This window comes from Oncorhynchus kisutch, linkage group LG3, assembly GCF_002021735.2.
Source record: "Oncorhynchus kisutch isolate 150728-3 linkage group LG3, Okis_V2, whole genome shotgun sequence".
In the NCBI taxonomy this organism is placed as follows: Eukaryota; Metazoa; Chordata; class Actinopteri; order Salmoniformes; family Salmonidae; genus Oncorhynchus; species Oncorhynchus kisutch.
Window position 1 is genome coordinate 12,166,582 of NC_034176.2, and position 12,500 is coordinate 12,179,081.

Genomic DNA, 12,500 nt, shown 5'->3' on the forward strand with positions numbered 1-12,500 from the left:
AGAGAGAGAGAGAGAGAGAGAGAGAGAGAGCGAGAGAGAGAGAGAGAGAGAGATGAGAGAGAGAGAGAGAGAGAGAGAGAGAGAGAGAGAGAGAGAGCAAGAGAGAGAGAGAGCAAGAGAGAGGAGAGAGAGCAGAGAGAGAGAGCAAGAGAGAGAGCAAGAGAGAGAGAGAGGCAAGAGAGAGAGAGAGCAAGAGAGAGAGAGCAGAGAGAGAGAGAGCAAGAGAGAGAGGAGAAGAGAGAGAGCAAGAGAGAGAGAGAGAGCAAGAGAGAGAGAGAGAGAGCAAGAGAGAGAGCGAGAAAGAGAGAGAGAGAGAGAATTAAAGGCACACCTTGACTCAGTCATGCATAGTCAACATAGTCAGCAGTTTTTCCTGAACTAAGTCAAACATTTACACTCAAGTGTTTTCTACCACATCTCACTGTTAATCTCCATACTAGGGTTTTCTACCACGTCTCACTGTTAATCTCCATACTAGGGTTTTCTACCATAAAGGGTCTGTTTGGGTGTCAAAGGTACCAAAAGTTTGAGCTCTCCTTTCCTCTCCTCTCTTCTCTTCTCCTCTCCTCCTTTCTCTCCTTTTCTCCTCTCCCCCCTTTTCTCCTCTCCTCTCCTTTTCTCCTCTCCTCTCCTTTTCTCCTCTTCCCCCCTTTTCTCCTCTCCTCTCCTTTTCTCCTCTCCTCCTCTCCTCTCCTTTCCTCTCCTCTCCTTTTCTCCTCTCCTCTCCTTTCCTCTCCTCTCCTTTTCTCCTCTCCTCTCCTTTTCTTTCCTCTCTTCTCCTCTCCTTTTCTTTCCTCTCTTCTCCTCTACCCTTTTCTCCTCTCCTTTTCTTTCCTCTTCTCCTCTCCTCCTTTCTCTCCTTTTCTCTCCTCTCTTCTCCTCTCCCCCCTTTTCTCTCCTTTTCTCCTCTCCTCTCCTTTTCTTTCCTCTCCTCCTCTCCTTTTCTTTCCTCTCTTCTCCTCTCCCCCCTTTTCTCTCCTTTTCTTTCCTCTCTTCTCCTCTACCCCCTTTTCTCCTCTCCTCTCCTTTTCTTTCCTCTCTTCTCCTCTACCCCCTTTTCTCCTCTCCTCTCCTCTCGTTTCCTCTCCCCACATGCCTTCCCTCTGTCCTGTACCTCATTGGTGATGGCGGACAGGGCTTTGCGTGTGGACGCTCCCGAGCTGTTCCGGCTGACTGGTTCCAAGGGTTTCCAGTCCAGGACAGAACCATTGTCTGATCCGAACACCATCTTGTTCGGCACCTCTGCAATCTGACACATCAACACTAGAGCATTAACGTCAGTACACAATGACAGTTATCACTCACAATATGTGTGCTTAGTATAAGTAGATGAACTGTGTATAACGTCTGTGTGTGTGTATGGCTTACGTCGTTGTCAAAGTTGTCTTCCGCCAGGCCATCTGTGATCCTGGCCACCCTCTGTCCCTCCTCCTCCTCATCCTCGTGCCCTTTGACCTCCTGCTCAGAGTCATATCCGTAGTTGGAGCCGCGCAGCGTGGACATGCCGCTGTCTAGGCAGCTCTCAGGCAGGCTGTCCACCTCGTAGCTATGTCTGCGCTGCATGCCTGGGTCGCACAGAGCCAGAGCTATGGTGTCTAGACCAGGCCTCCGACACCCCAGGGAGCCCCTACCACCACCCCCAAACAGGCCTCCCAGTGGGTCCTCGTCCTCATCAACATCCTCCACACCCGCCTGGTAGAACCTGGGGCAGGACGGACACAACATCCACACAGTCTGCTAGAAACTTTCAACACATTAAATGTTTCTTATAAAAATAAGTCTCTCCTCAACTCTTAACCAAGAGAGACTGACATGCATAGTATTTATATCAGCCCTCTGACTACAATGAAGAACAAGACGTGCTGCTCTGTTCTGGGCCAGATGCAGCTTAACTAGGTGTTTCCTTGCAGCGCTGGACCACACGACTGGACAATAATCAAGAGAAGATAAAACTAGAGCCTGCAGGACTTGCTTTGTGGAGTGTGGTGTCAACAAAGCAGAGCATCTCTTTATTAAGGACAGACCTCCCCATCTTTACAACCATTGAATCTATATGTTTTGACCATGACAGTTTACAATACAAGGTAACGCCAAGTAATTTAGTCTCCTCAACTTGTTCAACAGCCACACCATTCATTACCAGATTCAGCTGAGGTCTAGAACTTAAGGAATGTGGATGTGCAGTGTGTACCTGCACAAACACGCCAGGTTGTTGCTGGTCCTGTCTTACCTGTCCAAGTATGGTGTTGAGTAACAGTTGCTCCTGCTCCTCCTGCTAATGATGCTGGCTGGAGAAGCACTGCTATCACGCTGAAACACAACATCATTGTCACAACTGTCTGGTTCACTGTGTGTGTGTGTGTGTGTGCGTGTGTGTGTATATATATGTGTGTGTGTGCACTGAACCCTCTGTGTTAGTGCAGGAATGACCGTTAGATGAGTGTGTGTGAAGTTGAGTTCTGAGGTTATGAGGAAAGGGAGTCAGGCGTCAAGACTGAAATATAATGTTGATATCGTTGCCTCTCATACAGGGTTCAGATGATTCATCCAACAGACAAGCCCCCAGGACGAGCATTGAGAGATTCAACCCGACGTTCAGATCAGAAAAATGATGGGTAGAGGAGGATAGAAGGGGTGTGAGATGAGGGGGTGGGGCAGATTGAAAGAGAGGGATAAAGATGAGAGGCAGGGAGAGAGCGAGGGAGAGAGAGTGTGATGGTGTTGTTACTGTGGTGATGCAGGTGTATAATCTCACCTTGTTGCTCTTGCTGAGGCTGTTCTCAAGGGACCTGAGCAGCCCATCATTACTGTCATTAAGCTTCCTGTTGGCTGCCCTATAGAGGGGGAGGAAAAGAGGGCGAGTGAGAGAGGAGGAAGATAGAGGAGAGAGAGAGTGGAGGGAGAGAAAGAGGAGGGAGAGAAAGAGGAGAGAGAGAAAGAGGAGAGAGAGAGGAGGGAGAGAAGCAGAGCAGAGAGAGTAGAGGGAGAGAAACAGAGGAGAGAGGGGAGGGAGAGAAAGAGGAGAGGAGGGAGTGAAACAGAGCAGAGAGAGAGTAGAGGGAGAGAAACAGAGGAGAGAGGAAGAAGAGAGAGAAACAGAAGAGAGAAAGAAACAAAGGACAGCGAGAGAGGATGGAGAGAAAAAGAGGGAGAGAAACAGAGGAGAGAGAGACAGAAGAGAGAAAAGGAGGGAGAGAGAGAAACAGAGAGAGAGACACGAGGGATAGGGAGGGGGAGAGAGAGAGGAGGGAGGGAAACAGAAGAGAGGAGGGGGAAAACAGGGGAGAGAGGAGGGATGGAAGAGGATTAGAATGGGAAGGGGGTGATCAAAAGTACCATTGACATGTTGGCTAATAAAAACAGAAACTTTTCAATACTTTTTGAAAATAAGGTTCGTAGTCTTGAAGTGTTCCTGTTTGTGTGTCAGAGGAGCACTATCAGTGTTCCTGTTTGTGTGTCAGAGGAGCACTATCAGTGTTCCTGTTTGTGTGTCAGAGGAGCACTATCAGTGTTCCTGTTTGTGTGTCAGAGGAGCACTATCAGTGTTCCTGTTTGTGTGTCAGAGGAGCACTATCAGTGTTCCTGTTTGTGTGTCAGAGGAGCACTATCAGTGTTCCTGTTTGTGTGTCAGAGGAGCACTATCAGTGTTCCTGTTTGTGTGTCAGAGGAGCACTATCAGTGTTCCTGTTTGTGTGTCAGAGGAGCACTATCAGTGTTCCTGTTTGTGTGTCAGAGGAGCACTATCAGTGTTCCTGTTTGTGTGTCAGAGGAGCACTATCAGTGTTCCTGTTTGTGTGTCAGAGGAGCACTATCAGTGTTCCTGTTTGTGTGTCAGAGGAGCACTATCAGTGTTCCTGTTTGTGTGTCAGAGGAGCACTATCAGTGTTCCTGTTTGTGTGTCAGAGGAGCACTATCAGTGTTCCTGTTTGTGTGTCAGAGGAGCACTATCAGTGTTCCTGTTTGTGTGTCAGAGGAGCACTATCAGTGTTCCTGTTTGTGTGTCAGAGGAGCACTATCAGTGTTCCTGTTTGTGTGTCAGAGGAGCACTATCAGTGTTCCTGTTTGTGTGTCAGAGGAGCACTATCAGTGTTCCTGTTTGTGTGTCAGAGGAGCACTATCAGTGTTCCTGTTTGTGTGTCAGAGGAGCACTATCAGTGTTCCTGTTTGTGTGTCAGAGGAGCACTATCAGTGTTCCTGTTTGTGTGTCAGAGGAGCACTATCAGTGTTCCTGTTTGTGTGTCAGAGGAGCACTATCAGTGTTCCTGTTTGTGTGTCAGAGGAGCACTATCAGTGTTCCTGTTTGTGTGTCAGAGGAGCACTATCAGTGTTCCTGTTTGTGTGTCAGAGGAGCACTATCAGTGTTCCTGTTTGTGTGTCAGAGGAGCACTATCAGTGTTCCTGTTTGTGTGTCAGAGGAGCACTATCAGTGTTCCTGTTTGTGTGTCAGAGGAGCACTATCAGTGTTCCTGTTTGTGTGCCAGGCGAGCACTGTGATTGGTCAGTGTTCCTGATTTTGTGTCAGGTGAGCACTGTGATTGGTCAGTGTTCCTGTTTGTGTGTCAGGCGAGCACTGTGATTGGTCAGACTTACTGTAGGATCTCTATCTGTCGCTCCAGGTTATCCCTCTCATCAGAGAACTCTCTCATCATCGCCTCGTATCTGCACATACATAGTTACTCACAACGTACACATATACTCTCATAACACGTATTACATACACTGTTATAACACTACATAAACACTCAAAGCACATACATAAACTCTCATAACACCTACAGTACTACATAAGCTTCCTGTACTACATAAACTCTCCTAACACCTACAGTACTACAGAAACTCTCCTAACACCTACAGTACTACATAAGCTTCCTGTACTACAGAAACTCTCATAACACCTACAATACTACATACGCTTCCTGTACTACAGAAACTCTCCTTACACCTACAGTACTACATAAGCTTCCTGTACTACAGAAACTCTCATAACACCTACAATACTACATACGCTTCCTATACTACAGAAACTCTCCTTACACCTACAGTACTACAGAAACTCTCATAACACCTACAGTACTACATAAGCTTCCTGTACTACAGAAACTCTCCTTACACCTACAGTACTACAGAAACTCTCATAACACCTACAGTACTACAGAAACTCTCATAACACCTACAGTACTACATACGCTTCCTGTACTACAGAAACTCCCCTAACACCTACAGTACTACAGAAACTCTCATAACACCTACAGTACTACATAAGCTTCCTGTACTACAGAAACTCCCCTAACACCTACAGTACTACAGAAACTCTCATAACACCTACAGTACTACAGAAACTCTCATAACACAGAGTACTACATAAACTCTCCTAACACCTACAGTACTACAGAAACTCTCATAACACCTACAGTACTACAGAAACTAACACATACTACATACTCTCATAACACAAACTCTCATAACACATACAGTACTACATAAACTCTCATAACACATACAGTACTACATAAACTCTCATACCACATACATCTCTCTTCCACTTTGACATTGCAGAATATTTTGTGTAGATTGTTGACAGAAAATGAAATCCATTTTAATCCTCCTTTGTAACACAATAAAATGTGAAGAAATCCATGTAGACTTTCTATAGGCACTGCACATGAACAGGTTTACATTCTAATAATACTGCACATGAACAGGTTTACATTCTAATAATACTGCACATGAACAGGTTTACATTCTAATAATACTGCACATGAACAGGTTTACATTCTAATAATACTGCACATGAACAGGTTTACATTCTAATAATACTGCACATGAACAGGTTTACATTCTAATAATACTGCACATGAACAGGTTTACATTCTAATAATACTGCACATGAACAGGTTTACATTCTAATAATACTGCACATGAACAGGTTTACATTCTAATAATACTGCACATGAACAGGTTTACATCCTAATAATACTGCACATGAACAGGTTTACATTCTAATAATACTGCACATGAACAGGTTTACATTCTAATAATACTGCACATGAACAGGTTTACATTCTAATAATACTGCACATGAACAGGTTTACATTCTAATAATACTGCACATGAACAGGTTTACATTCTAATAATACTGCACATGAACAGGTTTACATTCTAATAATACTGCACATGAACAGGTTTACATTCTAATAATACTGCACATGAACAGGTTTACATTCTAATAATACTGCACATGAACAGGTTTACATTCTAATAATACTGCACATGAACAGGTTTACATTCTAATAATACTGCACATGAACAGGTTTACATCCTAATAATACTGCACATGAACAGGTTTACATTCTAATAATACCGACAAAGCAGTCACTTCAGCATTCCCAAAGAATCGACACATTCACAACAAAAAAACGAAGTTTGAATGGAACGGGTTCAAAGGCACAGCGTGAAATCAATCTCCCCGGCCTGGTTGCCAGGTAACCGTGTTGTGAGACTCTTTGTGAGTGTGAGTTCACACCAGGATATCCTGTTACAGGCCTGCCAAACATGTTACCACCCCAGGTAAGGCATTTTACGAGAGATTGTACAGATGATTATGCCTCATGCACAATGGGTGTCCAACACAGGCGGCTGGTGGCAGATTCATTGCGGAGGACGGGCACAAAGTAACAGCTGGAATGGAATAAATGGAACGGTATCAAACACATCCAATACATTGTTTCCATGTGCTTGATATCATTCCATTCACTCCATTCCAGCCATTATTACGAGCCATCCTCCCCTCAGCAGCCTCCTGTGATTTCCAACACCCATGTTACATTAACTCTTTCTGGATTGACAGGGTCTAATATAAAAAGGCCTTAAAATGCTTTGTGTGTGTATCTCACCCCTCCGAGTTGATGCTGTGGTCTGTCAGGTCACTCTTCAGAGAGTCCAGTTCACTCTGCAGGAAGGCTATGTTAGTGTGGGACTGCATCAACTCCTGCTTCAACCTCTGGTTTTCCTGGGGGGGGGGGGGGGGGGAATAGACAGATGGAGAGAGAGAGAGACAGAGAGAGAAACAGAGAGCACATGTCCTCTACTGTATGCTTATTGTTGAATGTATGGTTATTTTGACACTTGGTTATTGTTGTTACTGTTGTCCCGTTGACAATTTTGAATCTCATTTTTACATTGTAAATATCCAAAATAGGCTTTGGCAATATGTACATTATTACATCATGCCAATAAAGCAAATTGAATTGAGAGACAGAGACAGACAGACAGAGAGACAGACAGACAGACAGATAAGGGAGAGAGAGAGAGAGAGAGAGAGAGAGAGAGAGAAAGAGAGCAAAAATAGAGCAAACGTGAAAGATTGCAAAAGAGGAGAAATAGAGTGAGAGAAATAGAGCAGAGAGAGAAAGAAAGAGAAAGAGGAGGGGTTAGGGACAGGAGACATCAGGGTCAGAGCCAGACTGATTCTGGAGCAGGAAATGGAGCAGAGAGAGAAAGAAAGAGAAAGAGGAGGGGTTAGGGTTAGGGACAGGAGACATCAGGGTCAGAGCCAGACTGATTCTGGAGCAGGAAATGGAGCAGAGAGAGAAAGAAAGAGAAAGAGGAGGGGTTAGGGACAGGAGACATCAGGGTCAGAGCCAGACGGATTCTGGAGCAGGAAATGGAGCAGAGAGAGAAAGAAAGAGAAAGAGGAGGGGTTAGGGACAGGAGACATCAGGGTCAGAGCCAGACTGATTCTGGAGCAGGAAATGGAGCAGAGAGAGAAAGAAAGAGAAAGAGGAGGGGTTAGGGACAGGAGACATCAGGGTCAGAGCCAGACTGATTCTGGAGCAGGAAATGGAGCAGAGAGAGAAAGAAAGAGAAAGAGGAGGGGTTAGGGACAGGAGACATCATGGTCAGAGCCAGACTGATTCTGGAGCAGGAAATGGAGCAGAGATCAAGGATATGTACAGAGTGATATACAACAGGATGGAAGAACCATCTCACCAGAGTCAGTTTGTTGATCTTCCTCTTCAGGGTTGAAGACTCATCTTTCATGTTGATGTTCTTGTACTGGTCTTCAATCTGAGGAGGGAGTAGACATTAAGTAACACAAATGCTGCTTGCCTTCAGCGAATCAGCATCTTCAGAGGCACAGATAGCAGCATAGATGTATTTTATTCAAAGGCGACTATCCTGAGTTCATCTGATTGTTTCATGAACCAATGAACCAAAATGCTTAATGGGTGAACAGAAGTGATTGGTTAGACTAGCAATTCAGGCAATAGGTGCCAAATTTGAGGTGAATTGTTCACTTTTTCATAAAAGCATGAAACTTGGCCCCAAACTGTTCAAAGGAACCAAGTTTAATACTTTTATGAAAAAGTGAAAATGTATTTCAAATTTGGCCTGGACTGTAGAGGATATCTTTAGAGTGTACTGGATGGAACCTTATGAGGAATAGTCCAATGGTAAACTCACCAGCTTCATCTTCTGGACCTTGTGCTGCAGCTCACACACCTCGGACTCATAGTGCCTCTTCAGCTCACTTAGAGCTGCCTCAGCCCTCTTGGCTTCCTACAGACAACACAAAGGATCAATGGTTTAGCATCATTCCCTCACTTATGGCCTCCACAAGGACTGAAGACACAACTATAGAGGATAACATCATCATCAACTGCTCACACACTGACAACATATAGAGACCACTACTGCCAAGGGTAGTTTGGGTGACAGGTGAAGGGGCCAGGGTAGTTTGGGTGACAGGTGAAGGGGCCAGGGTAGTTTGGGTGACAGGTGAAGGGGCCAGGGTAGTTTGGGTGACAGGTGGAGGGGCCAGGGTAGTTTGGGTGACAGGTGGAAGGGGCCAGGGTAGTTTGGGTAACAAGTGGAGGGGCCAGGGTGTATCAAGGAACCTGAATGCTTAAAGGAAATATCAAATTTTTTATGTTTTTTATTTGTCACGCTTCGTAGAGAACAGGTGTAGACTAACAGTGAAATGTTTACTTGCGGGTCCTTTTACAACAATGCAGAGTTAAAGATAAGATGAACAATTAAATGTGAAATATAAATATTGGCACGGTGAATAACGATGAAAAATAACAAGTAAAAATAACATGGCAATATACAGGGAGTACCAGTACCGAGTCGATGTGCAGGGGTACGAGGTCATTGAGGTAGCTATGTACTGTACATATAGGTAGGGGTAAATTGACTAGTAGTGTATGTGGTGAGTGAAATTGTGTGTGTGTGTGTCTGTGTGTATATGTGTGTGTTGGGGAGTCAGTGTAAGTATGTGTGGGTAGAGTCCAGGGTAGAGTCAAGAGAGTTGGTGCAAAAAAAGAGTCAATGCAGGTAGTCCGGGTGGCCATTTTATGATCTATCTAGCCGACTTGTTTAGAAGTCTGATGGCTTGGGGGTAGAAGCTGTTCAGGGTCCTGTTGTTCCAGACTTGGTGCATTGGCACTACTTGCCGTACGGTAGCAGAGAGAACAGTCTATGACTTGGGTGGCTGGAGTCTTTGACAATTTTTTGGGCCTTCCTCTGATACCGCCTGGTATAGAGGTCATGGGTGGCAGGGAGTTCGGCCCCAGTGATGTACTGGACCATACACACTACCCTCTGTAGAGCCTTGCGGTCGGATGCCAAGCAGTTGCCATATCAAGTGGTGATGCAGCCAGTCAAGATGCTGTCGGCGGAGGAAGAGGCGTTGTCACGCCCTCTTCACAATAAGACTGTTCCCAGAGTAGAGGAACGAGAGAGTAAACCAATAATGTCCAGATTCCAGGAAATGGAGCGCTCAGTCACCTCACCACATAACATTGACTGGGACTCCAAGGAATATCACTGTTGAGTAACTTTACTTGTTTTTAAAGGACTGGGACAGTCCCACTCCTCTTTGCATTGACTCTTTATTAGATAGGACAGTGAAAGACTGACAGAAAAGCTACAGGAAGAAGAAGAAGAGAGGAGCGCGAGAGCGTGTGATGGAAAAGCATTACCTCAGAAAATGGACCGCCAGACCACCCCAGGCCACCCCAGGCCACCCTAGACCACCACAGGCCACCCCAGGCCACCCCAGGCTACCCCAGACCACCCTAGACCACCCCAGGCCACCCCAGACCACCCCAGGCTACCCCAGGCCACCCCAGACTACCCCAGGCCACCCCCCCACTGCAGTTACTTTGAGCCAGGTGAAAATCCAGACATGAAAACAGGTTGATGTATCAAGCACTCCTCCTGACCTGGCCATCGTTGAGGTGTGTTTGAGATTCTATGAGTAATCTGATCCCAGATCCCTCTCTATTTGACATGAGGGAAGAGATGAGCTACACCCTTCTTATCAGTCTGTCTAAACATTGTAGGAACACAACCTGCCGATACCTCCTGATAACATGGACATCATTTCTGAAGTGAATCAGCAAGTGTGTGCGTGTGTCACCTGAAGCCTTGTGTTGTTCTCGGCTGTATGGATGCGTTGATCCATCTCCTCCTCCATCTCACTGAGTTGCATGGAGGCCTTGTCCTGTGCTCTGAGAAGAAATACAATATTAAAACATAATATATTATATCTGTGTTGGTGTGTGGAACATATTCATATAAACTCAGCAATAAAAGAAACGTCCCTTTTTCAGGACCCTGTCTTTCAAAGATAATCTGTAAAAATCCAAATAACTTCACAGATCTTCATTGTAAAGGTTTTAAACACTGTTTCCCATGCTTGTTCAATGAACCATAAACAATTAATGAACATGCACCCACGGAATGGTTGTTAAGACACTAACAGCTTACAGACGGTAGGGAAATAAGGTCACAGTTATGAAAACTTAGGACACTAAAGAGGCCTTTCTACTGACTCTGAAATACAGCAAAAGAAAGATGCCCAGGGTCCCTGCTCATCTGCGTGAACGTGCCTTAGGCATGCTGCAAGGAGGCATGAGGACTGCAGATGTGGCCAGGGCAACAAATTGCAATGTCCGTACTGTGAAATGCCAAAGACAGCACTACAGGGAGACAGGACGGATTGCTGATCGTCCTCGCAGTGGCAGACCATGTGTAACAACACCTGCACATCACTAACGAGTCATGGTTTTGTCTCACCAGGGGTGATGGTCGGATTCGCGTTTATCGTCGAAGGAATGAGCATTACACCGAGGCCTGTACTCTGGAGCGGGATCGATTTGGAGGTGGAGGGTCCATCATGGTCTGGGGCGGTGAGTCACAGAATCATCGGACTGAGCTTGTTGTCATTGCAAGAAATCTCAACGCTGTGCATTACAGGGAAGACATCCTCCTCCCTCATGTGGTACCCTTCCTGCATGCTCATCCTGACATGACCCTCCAGCATGACAATGCCACCAGCCATACTGCTCGCTCTGTGTCGTGATTTCCTGCAAGACAGGAATGTCAGTGTTCTGCATTGCCAGCTAAGAGCCCGGATCTCAATCCCATTGAGCACGTCTGGGACCTGTTGGATAGGAGGGTGATGGCTAGGGCCATTCCCCACAGAAATGTCTGGGAACTTCCACGTGCCTTGGTGGAAAAGTGGGGTAACATCTCACAGCAAGAACTGGCAAATCTGGTGCAGTCCAGGAGGAGGAGATGCACTGCAGTACTTAATGCAGCTGGTGGCCACACCAGATACTGACTGTTACTTTTGATTTTGACCCCCCTTTGTTCAGAGACACATTATTCCATTTATGTCACATGTCTGTGGAACTTGTTCAGTTTATGTCTCAGGTTTTGAATCTTATTATGTTCATACAAATAATTACACATAAGTTTACTGAAAAATAAATGCAGTTGACAGTGAGAGGACGTTTTTTTTTCAGAGTTAACATAATATTACATTATATCTGTGTTGGTGTGTGTCGAACATAATACTATATTATATCTGGGTTGGTGTGTGTAGAACATAATACTATATTATATCTGGGTTGGTGTGTGTAGAACATAATACTATATTATATCTGGGTTGGTGTGTGTCGAACATAATACTATATTATATCTGGGTTGGTGTGTGTCGAACATAATACTATATTATATCTGGGTTGGTGTGTGTCGAACATAATACTATATTACATTTGGGTTGGTGTGTGTCGAACATAATACTATATTATATCTGTGTTGGTGTGTATAGAAGATATTAATATATCTGTGTTGGTGTGTGTAGAACATATTAATATATTACATTTGGGTTGGTGTGTGTCGAACATAATGTTATATCTGTGTTGGATTGTGTAGAACATAATACTATATTATATCTGTGTTGGATTGTGTAAAACACAATATTATATTAGTGTTGGTGTGTGTAGAACATAATAATATATCTGTGTTGGTGTGTGTAGAACATAATGTTATATCTGTGTTGGTGTGTGTAGAACATAATGTTATATCTGTGTTGGATTGTGTAGAACATAATAATATATTAGTGTCGGTGTGTGTAGAACATAATAATATATTATATCTGTTTTGGTATGTGTAGAACATAGTAATATATCTGTGTTGGTGTGTGTAGA

General features: G+C 44.7%; 1 protein-coding gene across 1 annotated transcript in view; it reads right to left on the reverse strand.

Annotated features, from left to right (window-relative positions):
• Window positions 1-12,500, reverse strand: part of LOC109875510 (ras and EF-hand domain-containing protein) — a 33,375-nt gene that overhangs the window by 14,731 nt on the left and 6,144 nt on the right. The window contains 9 exon segments of the mRNA XM_031817430.1: window positions 1,115-1,249; window positions 1,369-1,702; window positions 2,231-2,310; window positions 2,756-2,834; window positions 4,591-4,659; window positions 6,894-7,009; window positions 7,990-8,067; window positions 8,464-8,559; window positions 10,424-10,514. Of these exon segments, the coding sequence (XP_031673290.1) occupies window positions 1,115-1,249; window positions 1,369-1,702; window positions 2,231-2,310; window positions 2,756-2,834; window positions 4,591-4,659; window positions 6,894-7,009; window positions 7,990-8,067; window positions 8,464-8,559; window positions 10,424-10,514 (1,078 nt within the window).